This window comes from Phocoena phocoena, chromosome 2 (genome assembly GCF_963924675.1).
Source record: "Phocoena phocoena chromosome 2, mPhoPho1.1, whole genome shotgun sequence".
Taxonomy (NCBI): Eukaryota; Metazoa; Chordata; class Mammalia; order Artiodactyla; family Phocoenidae; genus Phocoena; species Phocoena phocoena.
Genome location: NC_089220.1, coordinates 43,129,418 through 43,156,256, shown reverse-complemented (window position 1 = coordinate 43,156,256; position 26,839 = coordinate 43,129,418). Strand labels below are relative to the sequence as shown.

General features: G+C 41.2%; 1 protein-coding gene across 1 annotated transcript in view; it reads right to left on the bottom strand.

The window, feature by feature from the left end:
* Positions 1 to 332: 332 nt before the first annotated feature.
* SLC35F4 (solute carrier family 35 member F4) overlaps positions 333 to 26,839 on the bottom strand; it is a 292,727-nt gene continuing 266,220 nt past the window's right edge. Inside the window, exons 3-8 of the mRNA XM_065872284.1 lie at positions 22,606 to 22,903; positions 17,704 to 17,923; positions 8,452 to 8,577; positions 6,368 to 6,560; positions 2,924 to 3,013; positions 333 to 574 (exon numbers count right to left, since the gene is read on the bottom strand). Of these exons, the coding sequence (XP_065728356.1) occupies positions 333 to 574; positions 2,924 to 3,013; positions 6,368 to 6,560; positions 8,452 to 8,577; positions 17,704 to 17,923; positions 22,606 to 22,903 (1,169 nt within the window). The remainder of the gene's footprint in view (positions 575 to 2,923; positions 3,014 to 6,367; positions 6,561 to 8,451; positions 8,578 to 17,703; positions 17,924 to 22,605; positions 22,904 to 26,839) is intronic.

Below are 26,839 nucleotides of genomic sequence, written 5' to 3'. Positions count from 1 at the left end.
CTCAGTTCCAGGTGAGAAAAAGGTAATGACAAGCCCATAATTTAATAGAACCTCATATTTTGAGAAAATTTTGTGAATTAGGGGAAAATCCCCCCTCCCAAAAAATACCCAGAAGAAATAGAACAAGTATGAATATGTTTTAATAAAAAATTTATTATGATTATTTACCAGTTCCTTGATAAGCATATAAATGTAAACTTTTATTGTTAGCATTATTTCACATATGACTTATGCAAATTCAGAGTTAATACTGTCGTTTGAGTGTACAGGTGGTGAGAAATTTTTATTATATTCACAGAATATACATACACGTGCGTTCAAAATGTGTTCCTCTAAGCCAGTGGTATGGACACAGTCCCAATGGCCCTGTTTCTGCTTCTCAGGTGGACACTGGGATCAGTGATATCATCCACATGCTCCTCACTCTTCTTTTCCTTCAGGCTGTTGATGAATCTCAGGGTAATTTCATCCCACTCCTCCGGCAACAGCATCAACAGAAACCCAATGCAGATGATGATGGTAGCAGCCAGGCGGACGACATTGAATATCACCTCCTGCTTCAGAAGATCCACAGCTAGGGAAGGAACGGCAAGTCAGTCAGTCCATCACTGTTTTAAGCTTCTCTGAAAACAAATGACCCCATCAGTGCTACTCCTAAGAGATTTCCAAAAGTCTCTCTTGTTCTCTCAAGCTCATCTTTCCTTTTTCCACGTCATTATCAATACCGCTCTCTCCATTTGCTTTCCATTCCCTCTCTCTAAATCATACTTAACCCTTCCAGGCAAATGCCATCTGATTGAATAACCTCTGCAGTTTAAAACAAATTTTTTAATTTTATATTGCAGTATTGTTGATTAACAATGTTGTGTTAATTTCAGGTGTACAGCAAAGTGATTCAGTTATACATATACATGTATCTATTCTTTTTCAAATTCTTTTCCCATTTAGGTCATTACAGAATATTGAGCAGAGTTCCCTGTGCTATACAGTAGGTCTTTGTTGGTTATCTATTTTAAATATAGCAGTGTGTACATGCAGTTTTATTTCTTAATACTTTTCCTCTGCATCCCTTCATGCTTCTCCAGTTTCACTGGACCACTGAAGATTTTTTAAATGAGCCAGGCTTATTAATGTCTAGGTCTTTGCACATGCTAGTTTTTAAAAAAATTTTAATTGAGGTAAATTTCATATAAATTAAAATTAATCAGCTTAAAGTGAGTTTAGTAGCATTTTGTACATTCGTTTTGTACAGCTTAATGTACCACCGACTCCATCTGTTTCCAAAACATTTTCATTATTTCAAAATAAAACCCCGTACCCATTAAGCAGTTACTCCCCAGCCCACTACTCTCACCCCGCAACACCTGGCAACCGTCAGCCTGCTGTGTGTCTGTGGATTTTACCTGTTCTAGATATTTCCTATAAATGGAAGCATACAATATGTGACCTTTTGTGTCTGGCTTCTTTCGCTTAGCATAATGTTTTCGAGGTTCAACCATATTATAGCATGCGTTAGTGCTTCATTCCTTTTTATGGCTGAGTAATATGCCATTGTATCACAACTTGTTTATCAATTCATCTCTGGATGGACATTTAGGTGTTTCCACCTTTGGCTGTTGTAAATAGTATGAACATTCACATACAAGGGTATTTTTGAGTCCCTGTTTTCAGTTTTGTAGGAATGTAACTAGTAGTGGGATCATATATATGCTGTTCTCTTTGCATGGAATGCTCTTCCCTCTTCATATGCACTTCATCCAGCTAAACCCTCTGTTAGATCCCTCCCTTTACTCTTCTTGCAGGAAGCCTCCTTGGATGCCCCGCCTGTGTGCGCTCAGAGCATTCAGTACATACCTCTATCAAAGCCATTCTCTCTCTACATTGTAATTACTCAGTTCCTTTCATCTCCTTTCTACACTACATGGTCCTGAGGGTAGAGGCTGTGTCTTATTCAGGATCTATCACCGGGTGTTAGCACAGTTGTTAGCATATACTAAGTGCTCAGAAATTATTTATTGAATAAATGAATTCATGGATGAATGAATGGAATTCCTTGACAACTCCACTCCTCCCTGATATGACTTTCCTCTAAATATCTTATAGTACTTGGAGTCTTTTACACAATTTGGCATTTGATGATAAATTACTTTGTAGAGTTCTAAGTTATTTCATATATGTCGGTCTTGTTTTCCATATTCAGTGTAAGTTTCTTATGGGAACAATAATATCTTTTTTTCCCGATCTCTTCTATAGTCATGATCACATAGTAAGTGCTCACTAAATATTTGCTGATTGTACTGGGGGTAAAGAAAGATGGCTACCTAAGACTTGGAAAAATAGAATTTTAAAATTAGAAGGACTATACAGTCATCCAGATAACCCACTTTCATTATTTGTTCCACGGACAGTTTACCTAGAAAGATTTTCCTGGAAAAGTAGCTTCTCCTCTTGTCCCTGAAGTGAGTCAAATTGCTTTTTTCTTATGTCTGTTCCAGAGGGCCATCTGCTGTGCCCCCAGGAGAATCTTTCACAGCTCCCCATGGATAGTCTGATGGGGTGCCAACACCTTGTATGTTTCCTACACTTTCATTAGTGATGTTTGAGAGTCCTATGCTGGGATGCCTTTTGTTTCCATAGGACTTCCTCTAAAAATACCACAAAATTAGGTTGTCAGGGAGATTACATGAAACCCAAATGATACATTTGGTATTTAATTCTAAAAGCACAACCAAGTTAAAACAGTGTTTGTAGCTGGAAATTTTAAATGTGATGCATAGTTATTCTGTTGTCCGCCACCTTCATGATATTTAAAAACATCTTCCCAGGCAAGTGACATAATTCACAATTGCTCGAAGAAACAGTTCAGGGTATAAAACAAACACAAGCAGGAGACTTCCTGTGCACACGTCAAATCGTACAGTACCTGCATTTCCAGGAACGCTGAGCACTGTTCCGATGGAGATGAGGATTGGGTATGTCAGCACCACACCAACATTCACCAGGATGTTGAAGGCTGTAAAATAAAGGAGGATATACAGGATAAAGGGGACTTGCTATGCTGGGCTCTTTCCTTCTTAACATAAAAGAATCCATGTCTATGCTATACATGCCTTCTAAATTATCTGTACCATTGGTCAGTTAATCCTCTAATTCTGGAGATGGATTCATATGTATTGTACCTGAAATAGTCGTATTCCTTTTTCCTCCTCTGCTATCCTGGCTGCCTGATCTCTTGGTTGGCAAAGCGGGTGGGTAGCCATGCAAAGAAGTGAAATCATCAATTCAGTACCCTGCTCATTAGCACGATAAAGTTGAGCCAGAGGTTGAAAGCTGGTGACTGATTGGGGCTTTCTCCCTTGTTACTTTACTATATCATGCTATATTCCTGAATAACTAAAAGGCCCCGGTGTTACTGCCTAACAGAAGATCTGTCCAAGGATGGCCTATGCTGCATTATTCCCTCTCTTTTGGGGTGAGCATTACATGAGCAAACAAAGTTGTATGCAGTGTAATTCACCGAACCCCAGGCACCTTTTCCACATCCTGATTTGCGCACAGATAACCCCAGGGCAGGTCCACAGAACCAACTGTAGGTATAACTTGATACCATTTAATACATATCTTCTGACATTTTTAGGTAAATATAAAGTTAGTTAAAATAATTACACAAAAATGATCAAAAATACTTGTTTTCGAAAAGAAAATGATAAATTACATAGCATTATTTTAATAGATTTCAAGCTAATGTTTGTTTTAGGGGTTAGAGAAATGAGTCTTAACAACTACAAAAAGTCCTCAATTCAGAAAGGATCTCTATGGAAATGACTCAAAACCCTGTTGCCCGTTCTCTGTAGAACCAAAGATGTGTCTAGAACCATTCCAGTTAGGACAGTGTTTATTCTTCTACTGTTATCTATAATTCTTACTTTAATTAAGCTCACTAACTTAGTCATCTGGAGTCACTCCTGCTTGTTAGTTAGAGACGGTGGGTTGGACTTTCACAAAACTTGGGCTTGTTCATAATTTTCATACAATAGTAGTGGCCATCAAGGCAGAGGACCTTCCTAAGTTGATAACTACTCCTTTATGGCAGAGCTGCAATGGGAATGAATATTCCAGCATCTCAACTCTCTCCTCAAGTTTGGGGAGTCAAATACGACCTGTTCTAACAAATCAGGAATTTATTAAACACAGCACAGACTTTGCTAAACTTCCCAACTGTCATTTTATTGGCTGAACTGGATATTTTAGCAGATCGATAGGAAGTCTTGGTATTTGGTTGAGAACTGAGCTTTTCTCACTCAACAAGAACCGAGTGGCTTCACTGCAATGGGTGTCTGCTTTTCCTTAGTGCTTTTGGTAGAACACTTACAAGCTCTTTTGACAATCTCAGGACAAGAATACATAATTCAATATGTTGTCTATAGCACGGGGCCCTGCCTGAGTTTAAGTGGGCCTCATACATATCAGGTGAATGGATGATGTCAATCTGCACATGGGCTATGGCCAAGCCAGAGCAGGAATGAGGCCAGGTGAACCTAAGCAGATTGAAGCCGTAGTTACAGGTGATGGGGGGTGGGGTCAGAGTTCAGCCTGCTCTTTGCCTCTCAGATCTGTCTCCAGCCCTGCTCTCACTAGATCGTATCTGATTCCTATGGAGAAGAGAAGGTGGCAATAAAAACTCAAGAGCAGAAGCACTGAAGATTGTAAAACCCTGGGGTGTGTAACACAGTCCGGAGAGAGGCTGTCTCCTCATTTTGTCACAGGGCAACCCTGGCACAGAGAGGGCTCCAGGCACGGGGATGAGCCTGTGGGGCAGCTCTAAGCTGGGCGGCACTACACCCAGTGCAGTTTGGAGATCATGCTGTTTGGTGGAGAACTGCAGGGTCCGGCTAGCATGGGTGATGCCCAGCTTGAGCAGGCTTGCTTAGGAGCACGTATTAGAGGTGCCAAGGGATCACCGTGGGTGGAGGGCTACTCTGCAGCAAGCTGGAGATCACGCACGGGTCCCAGCTGGGGCCAAGAGGTAGTGAAATTTGGGCTATGGTTATTCCCAATTAGATTGTTTTTGGCCAGGAAGAGATCTAAGCACTTTTAATTAGGGTGTTTTGGTCTTATGGAAAGACTGCTATTGATTTCTACTACTCAATTTAGCACAGGTTATGAGCGGTCATAACTACACGTTTTTGGTCTTCAAAAGTAGAATTTAAAGGATCAACAGTTAATGTTTGATCTTTCTCGTGAGTGTTTCCTGTCTAGTTGAAGAGCTCCCCTTAGGGGCCTGGGCCAGAGTAGAAGAAGATGACCCAATGTCTTTGCGGGAACGAAAACAAGGGCATTCTTTTTCCCTCCTAAGACTTGCAGTGCTGTTTCAGACTATGTCACCTTGATAAAGAAGGTGAGCTGAAGGGTGGCAGATGTCCTGCAGTTCAGTATGGCGGGTGAACATGGAGTGGGGAGAGGGTGCTGTTACCGGGTGGAACGGGGGGAGAGGAGCAGAATGAAGGTGGTTTGATTCTGAGCAGAGTCACTGAGTCATTGGGTGTTTGTTGTTGTTTAGCTGCTTGGTGAGGAAAGAGTGGGCTTGTTATATTGAGGTTCCTCTCACATTAAATGAAAGCGCAGCTGGAAAGTGGGAGCCCCCCAGCTGCTCAGGTGAAGCAGACAGCCTCAGAGTCATGGGGAGTTGGGAGACAGAACATGAGAAACGCTCCAGGTGGCTATTTCTTGGTCATCTGCTAGGCACAGCCTACTTAGCAGGGCCACCTCGTCCTGTTCTGTCATCTTCTCTTTCTCGGTGAGGATTTCCCATCTCAAACTCATTCTCCAGACACGACCAGAGTAGACTGTTTAGAATGCAGATGTAAGCCTGTCACCCCCCTGCTTAAAGATCATTAAGTGGATTTGAAAGCCAATCCCCTCAACGTGGCGTTCCAGGCCTGCTGCCCTCCTGAATGACATCTCCTTCCTTCCTCCCCAGTTCCTCCTGCACTTGGTGCTCCTGCCATCTTGATCCACTCTGAGTCCCTTGAATCCCCCACCCACTCTCCCCCCCCTGCCTGACACACTGTGCCACACATGGAACACAATAACATCACACAGTACATCATGAAGAATGGACGAGGCTACTTGAGGATCCGTGGTGATCAGCTCAGCACTTAACCCGTGGGAGGCATACTAGCTGGATAGCTCTGATCTAATCAAGCAATAATCTGCAAAGAACTTTGCAACCATTAACCAACATTAGGTAAGTTTGGGAAATAGAGGACAGGGGTACCCAAAGGAATAATCTTACTATGACAATTTAACTCTCCAAGGAGAGGTCAAGTGACATAGGAAATGGAAGGCAAAACCCAGGGCCACTTACCCAGCCAGAGCCCTGCCATCCCGCAGAGACAGCCCCACGGCAGAGCTGCAAACGAGGACCAGTGCTCCACCTTGGTGAGATACAGGATGACCGGGGTGAAGGAGATGAAGATTAAGTTGAAGAAACCCAATGTGGAGACAAAGTGTGCTGCTTCGCCAAAGTTGGCACTTCCGAGAAACATCTTAAACAAAACCTAGAACGAGAAAGGAACTCATTAGCCACACAGTCAGGGACATTGTTGTATCAGAAAGGCAATTTCTACATCATGAACTAACTGGCCCAGGGTTTATGCTCTATGTCTTCTTATCCCACCGTCTCCATGGCACTAAATGTTCTGCTGAGATAAGGAATTCAAATGCGCTCTAGCCTTCATATGAAACAGCAAATGCCATAAAATGAATTCCACTCTCCGTGCCACAGGAATACTGCACACTGGGAAAAACACCACCATCAGTTATGGCTATAGGGTGGATGATAAATAAGAGTGCAGACAAGCCCAGAAACATCTAGGATTGAGGTGCCATCAGTTCTTCTCTTCAAGCATGGGATTCATTTTACCCTTATTTTGACAGGTACTGAAAACTAAATTGGACAGAGAGAGCCTATCATTATATTACTGAGAGAAATAGTAACAATGCCATGGATTTATAAGCACTTTTCTCTCTGAGCCTAAAATATTTTCACAAGTACCGTATTCTCCAGATTTAAAGAAAGATGGTCTTTGTTTTCTGGATTATAAATCTGTGTGTAGAAAAAGATGGCAAGGAGACATATATAGCTAACCTAAATCACACATCAGGCTGGGGAGGAGCTAGCTCTCTAGTCCATATTTCTTAGCTTTTTAAGCCCTCTGCTTCCTTTATTAATCCTTAAACAATGTAGCACAGAATATCTCTTTTCTGTGGTGCACATACGATTTTGTGCATGTCAGCAAAATATTACCACTCCCAGAATGAATACATCTGTAACATGGTCAGGAGAATTCTCTCTATAAAAGAGCCATCCCAGGCATATAGCAAGTCCGGGTATTGCTTTTAATTTCAACTAAACGTATCATTTTTTTCTTTTGAGAGACTTAAGAGAACTTGAGCACATGCTCGTGGTATTTGGTCACATCACACATCTCCGTGGAGTCTCAGTTGGGGGCAAGTTAGACACCAATGGTGATTGAGTGAACACCTGTCAAGCTTGTCACAGAATCAGTGGGCCAGGAAATGTCGATATGGAAATAGACACAATGTCCTCTGAGCGGCAGAGTTGATGAATAATCGGAACAGGCATCCAGGGGGGATGCAAAGGGCATTTTCTGCCTTTCAGAGAGGATTTTCTCATTGAAACCCCAAGAGAGGTGAAAGTGGAACAGTTCTTTAGCTACATCCAGAAAGTTGGCTCTGAAAAGTGGAGCTTCTGTGAATAACCTTTTAGATCTGCTCTCTTAATCCTCACTTCTGAAGTCAGGGACAGTGACTCTGAATAGAGCTTTCACTGATGACAGGCCACCCCAGGGGAGAAAGAACTGTGAGTACAAACCCAGAGTATCCATCAGAGAGGAAAAGAGGCTCTTCATTTAGCTAATAACATGGCACGGGGTTAATATGCAACAAACAGTAAACTCTCAAGATATTTTTAATACCTCACTGTAGTTGAAATAATGACCTCAGTAGTTAATTAAAGAAACATAGGGGAGAAGTCTTCCTCGGCTCCTGCTATAACTGATGGATGATTTGGGAGGGGTCGGGGCACGGACCACAGGCTTTGGAGTTGACCAGTCCGAGTTTAAATCTTGGCTCTATCACTTCCTGGCTGGATGATCTTGGACAAGTTACTTAATCTTTCAAAGTCTCAGTTTCCTCATCTGGAAAGTGGGGATAAGTACCTATGCCTCATAAAGGTGCATTAACACAGGTGAAAATTTCTAGCAAGCACCCAGCCTGTAGCAAGTACTCAATAATTGGTGCTTGTTATTTTTTAAACCACCTTTTTTTTTTTTGCTAGTCAAGATTTTCTTTGTCCTTCCTTCTTTTATTACTTAAAAGTCTAAGCTACAAATGACAGCTGAGTACATAAGGAAGTGCACAAAATACCTTATACAGCGCAGACGTCGAGGCCGAGCCCACTGCAAATGCTACTCCTACGATGGAATCAGCGTGGAAATTATCTGCATACGCCATCATGACGATGCCAGTGATTGCCATTATTGCGGCAACTATCTATCAAGTAGAATGCAGAGAAAAAAATTTTTTAATTGATGCCTCCATACCCCAGAGAAGCAATTGAAGGCTTCGTGGGAGTTGCTACATGCTTCCTCAAACCCAATTACCTCTTGTACATCACCGTTTAAGTGTAGGAAAGGTCAGTATTAGCAAGAAATCCGTATGCTCATGAGACATCCAGGCAGAAAATATAGAAGCTGCTCACATTCTAATTAAGGGCTAGTAATTGTAGTTTAATTTTTAGATCAACTTCCTAGAGATTAATACCCATAGTGGTGAAATAAATTTAATAGGAAGTCACTTCTTAGCATTTTCATCTGTACTGTGTTCTTTTTCCTCAGACAATTCAGCGAACATTTTAATCAGCTCCTTGGATCAATGCATGTTTCTGAACATCTCCACATAACCAGAACTTGATTATGGAGATATAATATTGATGCAGCTAGGAGGACACTTTTAGGCCAAAGTGAAAAAAGGAAAGAGAATAATCTTTCAGAGTGATTTATAAGGAGCGAGCTGAGTTTGCACTGTCACTTGGAATATCAAACGAAGGCTAGTTCTTCCTTTTGTTTACATGCAAATTAAGCCACAGGAAGATAATTTCATTCAATTATTCTGGAGCATTAGCTGTATAAAGTGAAATATTAAGAATTTGATTGAAATCATAATGGTTGACTGTAAATTAATATGATCCTTGGTATATTCCAAACAGGAGTCCACTTCCTTTGTGAAATGCTGGTTGGCATCTGTTTCTTTAATTTACCTTGAACTGGTTCTACTGGAAAACATTTTAGAGCTACAATAAACAGTAAAATGACAACCCTGGAATAGGAAACACTATGTCATTTCCTTGTGAAATAGTCTCACTGACTTTAAAATCATGGTGCAACTTTGTGGGAAATTTAAATATACCTGGTGATCAATTTTGTTAAGCTTCAGTTCTGAGTATTCACAAGTAAATCAGTTCCTCTGTAGATAGATTTCTCACATGTGGGATATTTTTTGACCCTTTGAAATATTATTAGTGAATTATTCATTACAATAAAATGTAGATCTTCAACATGCAACTGTAGACTTGCTGAAGGCCAGTGCAAAGTATGATAACGATGGCACATATAATTTAGATGCTGTTAAAGCATTTCTTTTGTTAATGACCACCCAAAGCAAGGGCACAGCTGGTTTCAGAGCCAGCTCCATACTAAAGCGTCTTTTATGAAAAGCAGCAGGAGTACTTGAGAACAGAAGCCGACTTGTCAGCAGTGAAAAACTGTCTTCATAAAGCGTTATCCAGGAGGCTGCTTGGTGTGTGGGGGGGTCATTGCTCTTGCTGACTGAGTATCACAGTCTCTAAACCTTCTAGCCATGTGTTCCAGTTAGACTATGCCTCAAACTATAGGGAATAGAATTTAATACAAATGCACACAATGTGAGGTGTCAAGGAAATTTTCCAAACAGGAAGTCATAGACTCATAAATAAACATGGTGAAGTGGTTACCTAGATCTGGGAATTCTGTGAGACTTATCATTTTCTTTGATTTGGGGATTTATAGTTCAGCCAGGGATTTGCAACATTTCTTTGGGCAATCTGATGTCAGAGAAATGAAAAGTTACATTAAACACTGGCATTTTCTGACTTGTTTTTGTGTTAATTAATGTTCATAGGTTAAAGCATTCATGTACACAGATTTCCCTCAAAATACTGAACTTGTAGGATAATAAATTTGAATTAATACTTGTTTTCTTTTTAGCAAACATCAGATGTATTTTCTTAGTCAAAAAAACAGGTAGTTTCTTCAAGACAGGGGTAATAGAACACAGTGTTAATCCTAATGAAACTTTAACATGATATGCTGTTTAATATTTAAAATTATTTAAATTATTCTATAATATACAATATCTGGGTTTAAGCAATTGTGTATAATATGTAATTCTTGGCTTAGGGAATTCTGAAAACAAACAGTCCATACAAAAAAAAAAAAAAGGGAAAAAACCAAAAACACTGTCTGGAAAGTGTTGAACATTTAATACCATTATCCCCAGGATATGACCCGGCTGGGAACACTTTCTTTTCTGAGTCAGCCATTAGTAAAAATACATATACACTGTATTTATTTCTATTATAAGTTTTCTCAAGATAGGAATTGGACGTGGACATAGATTACATAACTTTATAGCAATTCAGAATTAGAGTCAGATGAGCCTCTTAAAGGTCTCCATTACATTTTATATTTAAGTGCTTGTGAAAATATTAGCTCAGACCACTTAAATTGTCATATCGATTGTACCAGTGTCTCTTTGAATTGCGGTCACGGAGAGAAGCATTTTTCACTTCAGGGGGCCAGACAGTGCTGTTAGTTAAGTTCCAAAAGCATGAAAATCTGAATACTTTCAATGTTAGAAAAATTCCTCTCTATGGTATGAACAGGTATTTATAGGTTAATAATTTATAGGTTATATAGGTTACCTGGGGGGAAAAGAGAAATTATTTTCCGCATTTCTATTTAAATTTCACAGCTATCTGATAGAACAAGTTCTCTATGGCCGTGTTTAAATTTTTTTTTCAGTATGTTTCTTATCTACACAGTTGGAACGAAGGGAAGGGAGCTCAGCTAATCTAGAAAATGCAGGGAAGTGTTGGGTGGCAGGCTCATTTGGAGTGGTTGTTTGGATGATCTTAGAGGGGTTCTGCCTGGAACTACTGGTTAATTGCAGAGTAAATATTCTTGAGATTTCTGGAGAATATGTAACCCAAGCACAGGTCTGAGTCATGTGCGTTTTCAGAAGTAATCAATCGTTAAGGAAGGATTAATAGTCTTCTCAAGAAAAAAAGTACAAAATGATTCTTCTTGTGCTCAGGTTGCTGGAAATGTACCTGCAGGAAGCCAGCGCTTTAAGTACCGTGACAGAAGGGCTCACGTGTGCCATCCACGTGCTGACAAACACAACAATGCCTCTGAGCACATTGGCGTCCACGTGAGGGACTCCTCTGCCGATGGTGCCATCTCACAGTGCCACCTGCTTGGCTTCAGAAAAACATGGCTCTCCTCACAACTTACTCCAGTTGCAGCCCCATAACCAACCAGAGGTGTCTAAATAAGATGGAAACCCACCACAACCGTTACTTGAATCTGACCCGGGTGAAAATGTTAGTAACCATAGTGATCATAAAGCTGCCGATGCCTCATTTTTAACCTTCTAAACCTCTGGGTTCTCTCACATCATGATGTGCCCACCTGGGGTGAATACCCTGCGGAAGAGGATTTATTTAGCCCATTATCTTTGCGTGCTCCTTGAGCGACATCACCACCTGAGCCAACTACCTTCCTCTGTGGGCTCACTTCCCTCCCAGAGTCTCTGCATCAACTCTCAGGGCCAATCAGAGGGGGACCATGAGGGGGACCTGTTCTTAGAGCCCAAAGAGGGCTTTAACAGTAAACATTTGGTGATCTCACTGACATGTATACTACCTGTGGCCCTGCCTGAAAGCAAGGTTTCTTTCCCCTCTCAAAGAATTAGTTTGTATAGATAAAGCCTAGAGAAATAGCTGGCTTTTGGCTGATTTTTGTTTTCTTTTATCTTCATTGTTTTCGTCTTTTGACTCAGGGCCTCAAAACCCAAAAGGGTCCAGCCCTTCTCTGGATCTCCAGGAGGGTTTATGAGCTTCATCACAGTCACTGTGTTTCCCATTGACGAATGATTTCCAGAACTATCATTCGCATAACAATATCAGCTCTTCTAGGATTCAGGGTATTGAGATGAACCTTTAACTGCTTCTCTTTCTAACTGTAACCCAAACATCTTTCCTTAATTTGCTGTGTGGTTAACCCTGTTTCTGGAGCTGGATGGAGCAGGTAGGAGCTTCCCCGGCTTACAATGGACCTTGAATCCCAAGCCTACATCAGGCTCTGAAATGGGGGGCCTCAAAGCTATACTGCTGGCCAGACTGCACTCAAGTTCAAGACTCAAGGTTAGCAGCTGAAGGTGGGATACACATTCATAGTTTGGCCAATGAGACCTGCACTGGTGATCATCCTTCTTCCCTCTGAGTGTATTTGGATAGAGTCCATTTTCAGGGAACCATGGCTACACAGAATCCTTAAACTTGTCCACATGTTACGTTTAAGCTTCCATAAAGAAGAGCCATCTGTTTTACTCAGAGCCAGTGAAATTGGACAAGAGTTGACGTGTGAGAAATGAAAGAGGTGGGCAGTCCACAGCTGTCCGGATACTCTGTGTGTGTGTGTGTGTGTGTGTGTGTGTGTGTGTGTGTGTGTGTGTGAGGGGGAGGTGGGTGGGTCCCTGGGTCGGGGCAGGTCAAGCCTGAGACTCAAACTAAGATTCCCATCCTCCACCCCACTGCCACACACATACACATCTGTTTTTATATGAAAAAAAAACCCATCTGAAAATGATCCCAAAGGAAGACCAGGATGGAAGAGAAGGAAAGAAATCCCGGAAGGAAAGACTCCAGAGTACGTGTGGAAGGTAGAGGAGACCTATTGACTGCACCTTGTTGACCTGCATTATGGGTTCCTTGAGGGCATAAAATCGGAGAGCCTTCCCAACCCTGATTTCCCCTCCCTGTATTCGTGAATCATTCTCCTGCCAAGAGGAGGATGAAAGGGGAAGAGCCCCACTACCCATCCTCCACTGCCTCCAGCGGGAAGCATGAAGGTTCTAGACAGAGCAGTCTGAACTTCCCAGGAATGAAGAGTTAACTGCAGAAATGCCAATCAGAGGCAAGATGGAAACAGGATTGTCTTGAATCTTATCTAAATATGTAATATTGGCACAAATCAGTAGCAGCTCAGCTCCAGGGTCCTGATTGATTTAGAGTGCCCTGGAGCCCAATTTGAATTCAGAGAAGAGCAGTTTAAGCAATGCAAGATTCCATTTAACTGTCATACCCCAGTCAGTTCTTGGCGGATGGAGGAAAGTCTCCAAAAGTTTGGGAAACTAAACACATAAGGACCCAATTATACCTAGAAAATAGGTGGCTACCAAGCTGAAGGGACACAAATTCATTTCCTCAATCTGCTATAAAAGTTGGGGTCTGCTGAACCATTCACCGCCCACCAATTTTCTTCACATGTTCAAGGAAATTTGAAAATGAATGAACATTTTCAATTAATAATATAAAAATAAGGGGGGGACAAGATCTGAAAGAAAGGGTGTTAATTTTCTAGTCTGACATTTACTTTTCATTGGAGTGAAATGGATGCCAGTGATAGAGAAGAAAACCTGAAGCAGTGGCTCATTGTTTTTTTTTTTGAGGAGAACCTTTTTTTATTGATATTCTGTGATCAATATCAATATCATTGATATTCAGTGATATTCTGGTTCTGATGAATTTAAGAATGCTAGCTAAACGAAACAGGATCTTGGAGATGGGAAAAACACCCATCTTCAATGCTGCAAGAGCTGGATTCTCACTTAGCAACATTTTTGCAATTAAAAAGAAAGGTCTTTTAAAGCAGTTTACTAATTTCCACGTGATTATCATACATCAGCTGGAAGCAACTACTTATGAGTTTTTTTAACACACCGAAACTCACCAGCAAACTGGCTGAAAGAATTTCATAATAGAAAACTAAATGTATGGCAGACTACCTTTCCATCTGTGATTCAATCAAAATTCCAAGGAAACTAAATATTAACAAGTTATTCAAAACATATAATTAGTTTTTATGTGAGCATTGCTGATTCTGGCCAACTGGTGCTCCAGATAAACCCGTATTTACTGATATTATAATTTAAAGCATCCTTTATTCTGTTCATCTTGTCATTTTGACGTGAAAAATAGAAGTAGGGGGGCTTCCCTGGTGGCGCAGTGGTTGAGAGTCCGCCTGCCGATGCAGGGCCTGCGCGTTCGGAGCCTGTGCTCGGCAACGGGAGAGGCCGCAATGGTAAGAGGCCCGCGTACTGCGAAAAAAAAAAATAGAAGTAGGGGAGGCCATATGTTTTATCTTAAGGGTGATAATTCTTGGGGTCATGCAAATGAGAATCATAATCCCCAAACTATCTTTTTCTGAACTACTGAAGACTTAGAATGAGTCAGAAATATACATTTTGATTTGATGACTGAAAGCAACCCTTTAACTATTAAAAAAAAGAGTAGTCCAAGTGGGATGGCATCTACAGGCTTTGTCCTATTTATGGGTGTAGGCAATAAGAGCTGCATTTATGTTGTCAGTATTCTATTTGTCCTCCTCTAATTTCTCAAATGACCTAATTATACATGTTCTCAATATGTCTCAGAAGGAAAAGAACTGCTGATATGGTCAAAAGGCAAAATGCTGAATATGTTTCAGTGCTTCTTATATTCCATGGCCTGATTATGGGCATTATTAAAATTACACCTTGACATTCTTCTAGAACATGGCATTAAACACTTCCTAATGTTTCACAGTGAGAAGTGAAGCACCTCCTGTCATTTAAAAATACCTGACTTCTCCCAGCATGCCTGACATTAATACTTACTATTTTGTCATTGTGATGTCTTAATTTACGCATTTACTTGTTAACAATTACTTACTGGCTACTTAACAATTTTTCTATCAGGTCTTATTACTTACAGATGCTGTATTAGTTTCCTGAGGCTGCTGTAACAAATTACCACAAACTTGGTTACTAAAAACGGCAGAAATCTATTCCCTCATAGTTCTGGAGGCCAGAAGTTCAAAATTGGGCAGGGCCATGCTCCCAACAGCAACTCTGGGAGAGAATAATATTACATTCCTGCCTCTTCCAGGTTCTGGTGGCTGCCCTGGCTTTCCTGGGCTTGTGGCTGCATCACTCCAATCTCTATCCCTGTGGTCACATTGCCTTCTCCTCTTCTGTGTGTCTTTCCTGTGTGTGTCTCTTATAAGGATACTTGTTATTGGATTTAGGAGCCACCCAGATCAACCACGATGATCTCCTCTTTGCAAAATCCTTAAGTTAATTATGTCTGCAAAGACTATTTTTCCAAGTAAGGTCACATTCACAGGTTCTGGGGATTAGAGTGTGGACACTTTATTGGGGGCCACGATTAAACCCACCACAGATGCAAATTTTAAGATAGAAATGCTTTGTAGCTTCTAGGCAGATTTCCTAAATCCGCCATTTAAATGTTACACAGTTGAGCTTTTCCCCCTAAAAGTCCTCAAGTAAACATCAAGCTTCTTTTGATATGACCCCTTGCATAAGTAAGTTCCATGGTTAAGTGCATTCATTCACTCTAATACAATTGATTTGCTCACTGGTAAATCTAATAGTGAACATATCTATTTCCTTTTGGTACTCACATGACACTGAAAGAGCAGAAAAGCCCCTAAATCTCCTTTCTTGCCCTCTCTTCTGACAAGGCCCTCCAAATACTCATGGGTGATCGAAGGTGGTAGTAGATAGACAAGAGAAAGATCTTGTAAGCATGAGTTCATTCACTATATCCTTAAATATGTAGAGTCTCTACTTTGTCCCTTGTATCATTCTAGGTGTTAGAGATAGAGGTAGAACTAGTTTCATGGGCATATGACCTGTGCAGATGCAGTGGGCTCCCTGATGTTGCCATGTTGAAACTATTCACAATTTTTTTTTTTTTTTTTTGCGGTACACGGGCCTCTCACTGTTGTGGCCTCTCCCGTTTCGGAGCACAGCCTCCAGACGCGCAGGCTCAGCGGCCATGGCTCACGGGCCCAGCCGCTCCGTGGCATGTGGGATCCTCCCGGACCGGGGCACGAACCCGTGTCCCCTGCATTGGCAGGCGGACTCTCAACCACTGCGCCACCTGGGAAGCCCTATTCACAATTTTTTTTCAACAGGAGGCCTGCATTTTCACTTTTCACTGGGGCCCACAAATTATGTAGCCCAAGCTGAATGGATCAGTGAGCAATGTAAAGAAGGTTCTTGTTCTCAAGTACTTGTCAGGGCATGTGATGGTGGACAGACAGTACCAGTGCTTCATGTGTGAAAACATTTTGGGTGTGAAATCTAAGATTAGCTATGATGAATGTGTATGGGACCACGTCTGGTATAGTTTAATGGTGTCATGGACCAATTCAGTTTCTTGTGTTGTCTTCTGCTGTAGCTTTTCACTTGTTCATGTCAAGTTTCAGTTCTGAATTTCTGAGCAGCATTTCCCAAGATACAACCAGAATTAGATAATTGGCTATTAAGATGAAGTTTTCAGGATGATACCTGTCACAAGCTCTCTCTAATATAAACGTGAGTTTCAGCATTTAGCAGGACAAGGACCCTGGAATCACTGCAACAAGAGCAATATTTTGATAGCAAAACGTGTTTCAAATCCAGTCTTGGACATCTCTTTCAGAGAACAATAATTGTGTGATGTTTATCTTCTGGAAAAAGGCTATTCGTTTGGACCTCCTTTCAAAGAACTGTTTACTGAATATTTTCGTCATGGTGGCATACCAGATTACATGAATGAGATCTGGCTCCTTACATCTGCATGGTTTTCCATCAATCTAAGAAAGATCAAGCATACAGAAAAACTTTTTATTTTTAAATCCATGTTACCTGTGAAAGGGATAAACTCAGAACTGAAGTGGTTGGTGGAAGTTTAATGCAGTTCAATTAAGGATTTGTACCCCAAAGTAAGAGTTATTGCTTTTAGTTCCATATCTAGTTAGTCACACTAGATATATAGCCACTTTTAACAGCATTGTGCCATTACTGGTGACTTTAATTACTGTTCGGTAACCTTATCTACTTCCACCAATATTAATTAAATCCATCTCTGGGGGGAAAAGACATGAGGGAGTTGTCCCAACATATGTTGATTGGAAAAAAAGCAAATCATAATCTTTACTGTGGCTAATTTTCTCAGACCCTTCTTTCCCGAGGACAGAAGGAGGTGATCACACCATTAATTCTAAGAAAAGAACTTCTTTTCCCTGAGTGCCTCCTGTTGAAATCAGCTGACTGATTCCAATGGAAACAATCTCTTTATCTTCTCATGATGTTGTAACTGCCTGGGTGTCCTAACGCAACTTCAAATTTCAATCTGTACTCAGAACCAATGGGAAAAGTTTTGCAGAAACTCCACAAAACAAAGCAGCTCTCCTGATACCAAGGATCTATGATTAAATGCGGCCTTACGCGTTGAATCAAGTGTGCCATTACCCTCACTCCCATGAACCTGTCTTTCAGCATGATCCACGACAGCAAGAAGACAAAGGCTTTGTTACAACAGAACAGAGCAGAGACATCTGTGGCTGTCAGCTTCTTTAAAGCCAGTAAATACAGGTAATTAGTCAAAGTCCATAGAATAGAAAAGGGAGCAGTTCTTTTAAGAAAGAGCTTCAATGTCAGACCATCTTCACCAAAAATTCGACTGCATTCCCTAGAGAAGAAATAGAGGTTAATAGTCAGGTATTAATTTTAACACATCTTGTGTAGACTAACTCTTGACAGCCATTTTTAGCCAAGAGCACAAACCCTGAAGACCCATCGTTCATCTGTGGAACCTACTGAACCCAGTTCTGCCACCTACGGGCTGTGAGTGCAAAGGAGTCCGTGGAGGAGTCCACATCTCCCCAGGCACAGAGCTAAGCCTTTCCTACCCATTCTCTGGAGATTCCTGGGGGTGGCCTTTCTGCTGTTGCCAAACATTCTGAGAAGCCCGGAGAAATCCAGAAATGAATGGTTGCTGGAATTACTAGCTATTTGAAGAGACAGATGATTCTTTCCCAGTGGACGAATACAACAGGGTCAAAATGGTTGCTACTGTTTGAATAGGCTACAGACCACGTGCAGCCTCACATATCATGTGTAGGCATGCACAGCTTGGGATTTTATTATTCCTAAAACATTATGCCTTTTTCTGACATATCTGCCCCATGGACAAATTTCTTTTTCCTCTAGCATTCTTAAGGCACAAAAAAATGAAGGAAGCATCTCTGATAACCCCCAAATGGTAAAATAGATAAATAAAATTCAGGTTGCATTTATGTACAAACACCTGGCCATTCTGGAGGAATTGTCTGAATTCATTGTGTAAAAATAGTCATTTCAGTTAAATCTTTGATTTGCTTGGTTTCTGACTAAATTGATTATTTAGCCCAAAGGATTGTTTTAATCAAAATGTTGAAGCTAGCAATACATATAGGCAACATCAAAAGTGATAGAATAGCAGTGCCTTTTTGATTATGGACTGAAAACAGGCTCTGAAAATTCAGCTTTATTGTTTTCACTCAGTTGTACGTGAACATTCAAGCTTTCATTGGGCAGCTGTCTTGTGCCAGGCATTGTATTTTCAAGAGTAGTATAAATATTCTGTTTAAAGCAACAAGTTATTCATATTTGCACATTTATAATGTTTATAAATCTATTTAAATGGCTCTAGGTAATACTAGTTTCTGGTTTCTCTTCTAGCTCTTTCTGAAGAGAAATAATTATGCCTCAAAGTATTGCAAAGCAAAGTAATCTCCAGCCAGTGTTTGCCTCCCATGTATGAAGCAATGTACCCCATAGGAGGACCACATGGCGGGAGGGCGTGACAAAGTGGTGAGGCTCCAAACACAGGGATACGGCTTTCAAAATCAAGTCCCATAGTAAACGTTGCTTCCAAGCAGCTGAGAACACAGGGAATCATAGGCCAGTGATTCTGGGAAGGTTAAAAATGCATTTTGAACACATAGACAGTCATGTGGTGATTTTACTTTCATGTGCAGACAACCAAAATGGAAAGACTTTTGTAAAATGGAAATGGGATTCCCAAAGCTAAATTTTAACTTGAAGGAGACAGAACATCAATGAAGGGACTAAATAAGCCAGAGGCAAAGCCTTTTGCAAAGTAAACAGAAATTACACGTGCTCACACACACAGGTAAATGGATGGCCTCTCTGTTTTGTTTTATTGACGTGTAGTTGATTTACATCAGTATTATAAAATGGATGGCCTTTCTAAAGCCCTACCTTTGAGATACTCAAATCAGAGTTACACACAGAGCAAGCAGCAGTTTTCATAGAGCAACTGGGCACACATTTTGTGTTCTGTACTTACAAAGGGATTTGCTCTGTGAGGAAGTCTGCCAGGGAGAGCTGGAGTGGAGAGTCGTGGGTTTATCCTGACATCTGTAACTGCTAAATGTCCTTTAAAATACACGTTTATTAAGAACCACAACAAATCCATTTCTGATTAAAGTATTTCTTTTCTTATCACTGGTCTTAGCCAGTGATGGTTCTTCCTTCCCAGAGCCCACCGTCATGCTGGGTAGAGTGCTCTCCAGCAAAGACTTTGGATTCAGGAGAGGGAACACCCTGCCCCATGGGGAAGCCAGTGGAGGCACATGGATGGGGAGAGTCCCCCAGGCAAAGGGCTGCTGCCCGGCAGAGGCTCTTGGCCTGGCTCATCCTGACCCCCAGGTATTGGTTTCCTCCTTGTTACCCTTTGTTCTTCCCTTCTCGTCTCACTGCCAACCTTCTCCCCACTTGTCACTGCTGTTACAAGAATTAATAAAAATGCTCTCCATTCAAACGCCAGTTCACCTGGGTAAAACCTTTTGCCATTTAAGCAGTAAGTGCTGGGAAACGTGATTTTTTTTTTTTTTTAAAAAGATGGATTTCTATGGAGAAGGAAATAACAATGGTAGGTCTCTCCTTGGGATGATGAGATCAGAATTTCTAGACCAGAGGCATTGACAGGAGGCAAAACTTGGAAAGAAGCTTAGAAGTCGGGGGACACTAATAACATAACTGTGCTCATCATTGTTCCAGCAGCTACTAGTTATGGAACCGTTTCTGTATGTCAGATGGCATCTTAAGTACATTTCATAGCTTCCTGACACATGACAAATTTATCTTTGGCTCTAGTTTCATGCTTTCTAGAGTTTTTTTTCCTTAAGAAATTACACTTTGATACCCTTTTGATATACCATCAAAACTATGGTATATAATTTTTTTCTTCTTAAATTTCAAATTCACCTGAGGCAATTGAATTCTCTTGATAGTATATAAATGGAATGATGGAAATATCAAAAACTACTTCCAAATGAACAATCCTTACCACCTAGATTTGATACCTTACTGAAAATTCTTTTGATGTTAGTGATAAGAAAAAGACTGGAAATGCTTTCATAGCATTCAAGAGAAAAGGAGGAAATAGGTATAGGGTCTGGCGCTATGGGACAAATCCTGTTTTCAGTCTTATATACTATATTTTCCCCTTGTTCTGCCACGGGAGCTTCAGGGGGTGCCTTCTTGGCAGATGGTGTTCATGAGTCTACAGGGAAAAAAAGATCAAGGATCTCAGCATTTTCTGGCAATGTTTACCTCTCATATGGAGGGGGCCACTGGAGAATATTCCTTTCACAATGTTTTCTGCTCGACAACAAAAGCTCTTTGATTCAGTTTCAGAAATGCACAACTTCACACTAGGCACTAACAGGAGGAGGTGTCTTGTCAAGTTACAGGTCTCCCTAAATTCAGAGTTAGTTCAACATGAGAGATGCGGTGAAGATGAAACTCATTCCCCAAACATTCTCTCAGCAGGAGCCCCTTGTAAATGTATTCTCTTCAATAAAACTGACTTGGCTTGCTTTGAGGTGTTCTGAGGTATTACTTCCCAGACTCAACTTTTGCTGTTTTTATCAGCACGTGTGTCTAAACCATAGGAACACATGCTATGGGTAAATGGAGGTATTTTCAAACAGAGAGAATTTTATTCTGATAATCATATCCCTTGCAATCATGTATTAAATATTGTTATTAATAAAGATCTTATGCCCCAGCATCATGTCTACTTTGATGGGAAGAAATAGAAAGTATTTTTAGCAATCCCAAGCAGGTATAAGGCTTTTTTCTTTCCTCCAAACCAGAAAACATTTATCATTCTTGAATTGGCTTTTGTTTCTTTAATGATAGCTGAACGTTCATGGACACACGTGGAAAATCAGCTCACAGGGTGACTTCAGTATTCCCGGGCACTTCCAAGCTGGTGATAAATTGGAAGTTGAAGATTAAAGCCTTCACAGTGTCTTAAGTTTTCAAGGACAGTCTTATAATGCATCGATGGTAACAGTCACTCCTTCCTTTCATTAGGTAAAAGGGCAAGAAAGAAAGGTTATTTTGGCTCCTGCAATACAAATTTCTTGTCATTCTGCTGAGTGGGTGAAGTGGGTGAAGAAAACTGTCGCTCTCCCACTGCCATCTGCTGAGGTCAAGACTGCTGTTTTCTCTTGGCGATCAGAGTGACCGTCCTGGAAGTTATTCCTTAGTTCTGGCTTTTCCTTTCAAGAAGCTGTCTGTTAGGACAGGACTTTGACCCGAACACTGCTTGTGCCTTCCTTGAGTGCTGTGCAGGGCTGGATGACATGTCTGCCAGCTTCCTGATCTCCCCAAGATGGGGCTGCAAAAGTCAGGTTTAGCTCCGAGCAACCACTAGAACCACGACACTCTCAAGTTCATGGCTAGCAAACCAACAGACGAGGCTCTCTGTGCTCCTAGCCAGCAAAGAACAGCATCTTTTAAACCATCCCTAGGCCAAACTTCCCTTTACCTGAGACCAAGTCATTTCATCTGCTATAACACCACTGTGTCCAGAATACGGAGCAAATGTTTCTGTAATAATCTTATTAATACAGTTTTTTTTTTTCTGGGCTCGAGATCTTGGGTTGTTCTTTTAAAACGTGGCTAGAGATAAATTGATCTGAATTAAAATCTGGGTTCCATTATTTATAAGTGTGTGACCGTGGACGAGTCCCTGAATCTCTCCAAACCTATTACCTCTTGTGTTAAAATGGGGATAACTAACACCGTCTTAAAACGTGGCTGTTACCACCAATGATGGTTAATAAGCTAAGATATACAAAAGCACCGGCACAGGGCCTGGCATGTTGTAGACACTTAATAATTTTGGGGGTGGTACTGATTCTGTTTCCTCATGTTAATATGCTCACTACTGACCTTAGATCCTGCCTCTCCACACTCCTCAACTCAACTCATATTCCAAAGAGATGAAATTATGCATATTTGCATGAAATTATTTCAAACCATCTCCTACTGGCCATTTAACATGAAACCTACCTGAATTTTTTCATTGGAGATTGCTTTTCTTGAGCAGTGGCCAGATGACCAGAGTAATAGACTGGGAAAAACATAATGTTCCAGTTTGTTGAAAACCAAGTCATGAAAAATGGACAGTAGAAGTTCTTATAAGTAATTTTTACAATCTGTGTGGTTCCAACCCAAGATGATGACACTGACAGGATGATCAAAAGTCCCCAGATGGCCTTCAGAACCATAGACGTACAGGATAGGCAGCGAGCCTTGATTCTGTTTCCCTGGCTGCTATCCTCAGGATGAGTCTGTGTTCCATCATCCCCTGCAAACAGGAAAGGAATACAAATGTGTGGAAATCAAGTTATAAAACAGCAATCAAAAAGGCAGACAGTAGAATCACCAGTGTTCTTTTTTTTTCTCCTGCTGTCATTTGAAGAGACAGATAACTCTAGCTCATTTTCTGTCTGGAATCTGGAGTCTCTGCTCTGTAAGGTACAGTGTGTATCTGGACCCCTATCCAGGCTATGACGATGCTCATGGACTTGGTGGATGCTCTCTGTTCCTGGGTGTACCCTCCCCACTTCCTTGTGAGAGCATTACACATTTCAGCTGCAAAGGCTTTGGCCTTGGCCACGTAACCTGCTTTGTCTAATCAAACGTAAACAGATGTGTGGTATGCCACCTCTCAGCAGAAGCTTCAAGAGGCATCACAGGGTCCCACTACCTCTCTAGCTCTTCCTTTCTGCCACTAGAATGGAGAATCCCAAAAAGAAGCTGCTCTTTGGGTCTATGTGGGAGAGTGAGCAGAACCTTGTGTCTGCTGACATGAAATGTGAACAAGAAATAAGTGTGTGTTGTTATATTCCACTGAGAGGCTTTTTTTTTTTTTTTTAACTGCAGCAAAGATGACTATTAAGTTGAAAAGGATGTGTCCCCAAAACAGCAAGTCTGCACTGCACAAAATTACCTTCCATCTCGGAGCAAATTACGACTTAACATGTTTCTGGGAGCACAGTGAGTTCTGCTTTGTATTTTTACATTTACTAAGAAAATTTAGTAGCATTTTTTCACACTAAAATAGTCAAAGCTCTCTGAAAGTGACAATCATAAAGGTCTTCTCCCCTGATAGAGAAAACGAGTTCAACTTGTTTTCGAATTTATGAATTTACGTACCTGTCAGGAAATTTAATGGAAGCAGTGGTCACCCTGAGTCCCCAGATAGTAGAATCCTGGGGGAAAGGAGGCAGAATTGTCTGCAAGATTCTGTTGTGTCTCCAGGGACCTCCTTTAAGCGTAAGGCTTATCCTGGGGTTAAGAAAGTGGTGCAGGGCTTCCCTGGTGGCACAGTGGTTGAGAGTCCGCCTGCCAATGCAGGGGACGCGGGTTCGTGCCCCGGTCCGGGAAGATCCCACATGCCGCGGAGCGGCTGGGCCCGTGAGCCATGGCCGCTGGGCCTGCGCGTCCGGAGCCTGTGCTCCGCGGCGGGAGAGGCCACAGCATTGAGAGGCCCGCGTAACGCAAAAAAAAAAAAAAAAAAAAAGAAAGTGGTGCAGCCCACAGATAGCAAGTGAGAGTGGATGGTTTCTCACTTTTCCTCTCCAGAACCTGCTGGCTCTCCTGCTGAATGTGTGCTCACTGCTTAATGACCCAGGTGGGACTGCCCCACTGGGGTAAAGCTTTCATCCAGCTAAGGCTTCCTGATATAATTGTTTGGGGAAAGTGGGTAGCAAGATTTGAAAGTGAATTCTTCACTGCAGAATATAAACCAAGTAAGGATGAACACAGCAATTTCTACATGACTTCCAAGTCTCATAAACAGAGTTCTCAGAGCCTAGGCCTCCAGAAGATGAAAACTGGTGTTCTTTTATTTATTTATTCAACAAAGTCCTATGGAGACTACCAGGAGTTAGATAGTCGGGTTCCAGGGGTTCAAACAAGAAAGACTTGAGCTCATAATCTAGACAAAGGCCAGAGAACACATCTAATACAGTATGATAAGGACCACGTATGGCAGATACAAGGCCACATGGAAGCAGAGGAGAAGCACTTGTTAAGAGGAGGCGGGCATAATGATTAGGAGAAGCTCCCATGATGCAGTGACATTGAGATGAGTCAGTAAGTATGTTAGCCAGCTCCCTCGGCTGTGTACAGACTATACTTCATAACAGTTCTGCAAATTCCCTCTATGACCATGTGGCTTACACAGAGAGTAAAGGGAAAAAACAAAAATGTATAAGAGGGTGGAATAAGAGACTCTGGTGTTGGAAGGCTGGGAAGGGAACACGAGCCTACCCAATTAAGTAGGTATTATTCCCATTTTACAGATGAAAAAACTGAGAGTTGTATTAAAGGTTGTTCAAGGTTGAACCTAAGACAGTATGACTCCAACGTCTAAACTTTTTATTCTGAATATTGATTCTGTCTAGGTTTCAGGCTTGAGCTCCCCGTTTAAGCACTGGAAGTTTCAGAAATGGTTTGGAGAAAAACTTCTGTTTCCTGGCAGGAATGGCAGTCTTGCGTGAGGTTTGATAGAAGTGATATTAAGAGAAAGGTGTACTCTAGTACACTTCAGATCACATTATTCTCAGGGAATAGCTTATAAAGGAGGAACGATTCTACAAAGATTTTAAGTATCCCTTTGAGTTGATATCTGCCTTCACGGTCACCTTCTTTGAAGATTGCATCTGTACCACCGTCAGAGCATGGAGAATATTTTTGATGACACCAACAGTCACCTAAATCCCCACCTAGTATTGACTCATTCTTTCTTCTGCTAACTAAATTGAATTGTTGACAATTCTTTTACTATCTACAGATACCATACAAAGATTGGCTCTCCAGAGTTCTTTTGTTTTTCTGACCATTTTAAGCATGATTTTCTAGAGTCCTGCTTAGATCTATTGTTTTGGATATATCATTAAAATTGATTTACCAGGAATTCCATCCGCTTCTATGAACCTTGATTGGAGTCATACAAATTGATGGTAGAGGCCACTGGAATTTGGAAACATGAGTGAAAGTCCTAGTCCTGCCATTGGTTGGCCCTGAGTATATGTTTAATTCCATCTTAGGTTCTCTGTCAAACAGCGATAATATGTATCTCATGGGCTTCATTTTGAGGTTAAGTACCATAACGTTCATGAAAGAATGGTGAGCTGCTCTTCAGATTATTTTTCTTTTCTTTTTGGTGTCTAGGAATATCCCCAAATGTCTTCTGAATCATTACAAAAAGAGTAAATCATGCCCCACGTGGTCTTTAATGGTACAGTTTTTAAGATTTGTAATCTCTATATGATAGGTAGGGCAAATTTATTAACCATATTTAGTTAACTGGAACATACTGTTCTGAAGATAACTGGGATGATAAGAATATTACCGTAACTTATTAAAGCCAATTAAAACTTTCTGAAGATTTAAGATGTGATTTTCTTCACTTTTAAAAAAAGAGTTTTAGCCTTGGGGTCCATAGTTGCTGAGATTCCATTTTAAAATATTGTCGTTTTTTGAAAAAATCTTTTCTTGTATAAAACCTCTTATCAGATAAGTAGGACCCTACAAGAGGCTTTCACACTTCTTCTATACCTTTGTTTACTTGAGTCCCCTGAATTACCATTTCTCTTCTGTTTTTTTTTTTTTTTTTTGCGGTACACGGGCCTCTCACTCTTGGGGCCTCTCCCATTGCGGAGCACAGGCTCCGGACGCACAGGCTCAGCGGCCATGGCTCAAGGGTTCAGCTGCTCCGCGGCATGTGGGATCTTCCAGGACCGAAGCACGAACCCGTATCCCCTGCACTGGCAGGCGGACTCCCAACCACTGCGCTACCAGGGAAGCCCTCTCTTCTGTTTATTTTTTAAAGCTAGTGTTCTCAAAGTTTGAGGGTTTTTTTCCCACTACCCACTTATTTTGAATAGAGTATTTTGTTGTTTTTGCGTTGTCACTATTGATTTTAAGGATGCAAGAGATTTTAATATGTTGCTGGCCAAGCTGAAGGAATAAATGGAGAAGGAGAGATTGAAAATGTAGGTGGAAGAGATGGAGAGAAGGTGATCATGGATGCAGAAGGAGTCAACATCAGAATGGTAGCAAACACAAAAATCAAAGGTGGTCCCCACAATGATGGTAATTAGCAAATTAGCAAACGAGAACAGAGACGTTTTGAGGCAGAGAGGAAAGCATCTCTTAGCACACAATTGTTTTAGTCTTTTCAGGAAAGTAGAAGTGTGGTCATATGATGAGAGCAAGTGAGTATGGACTCAGA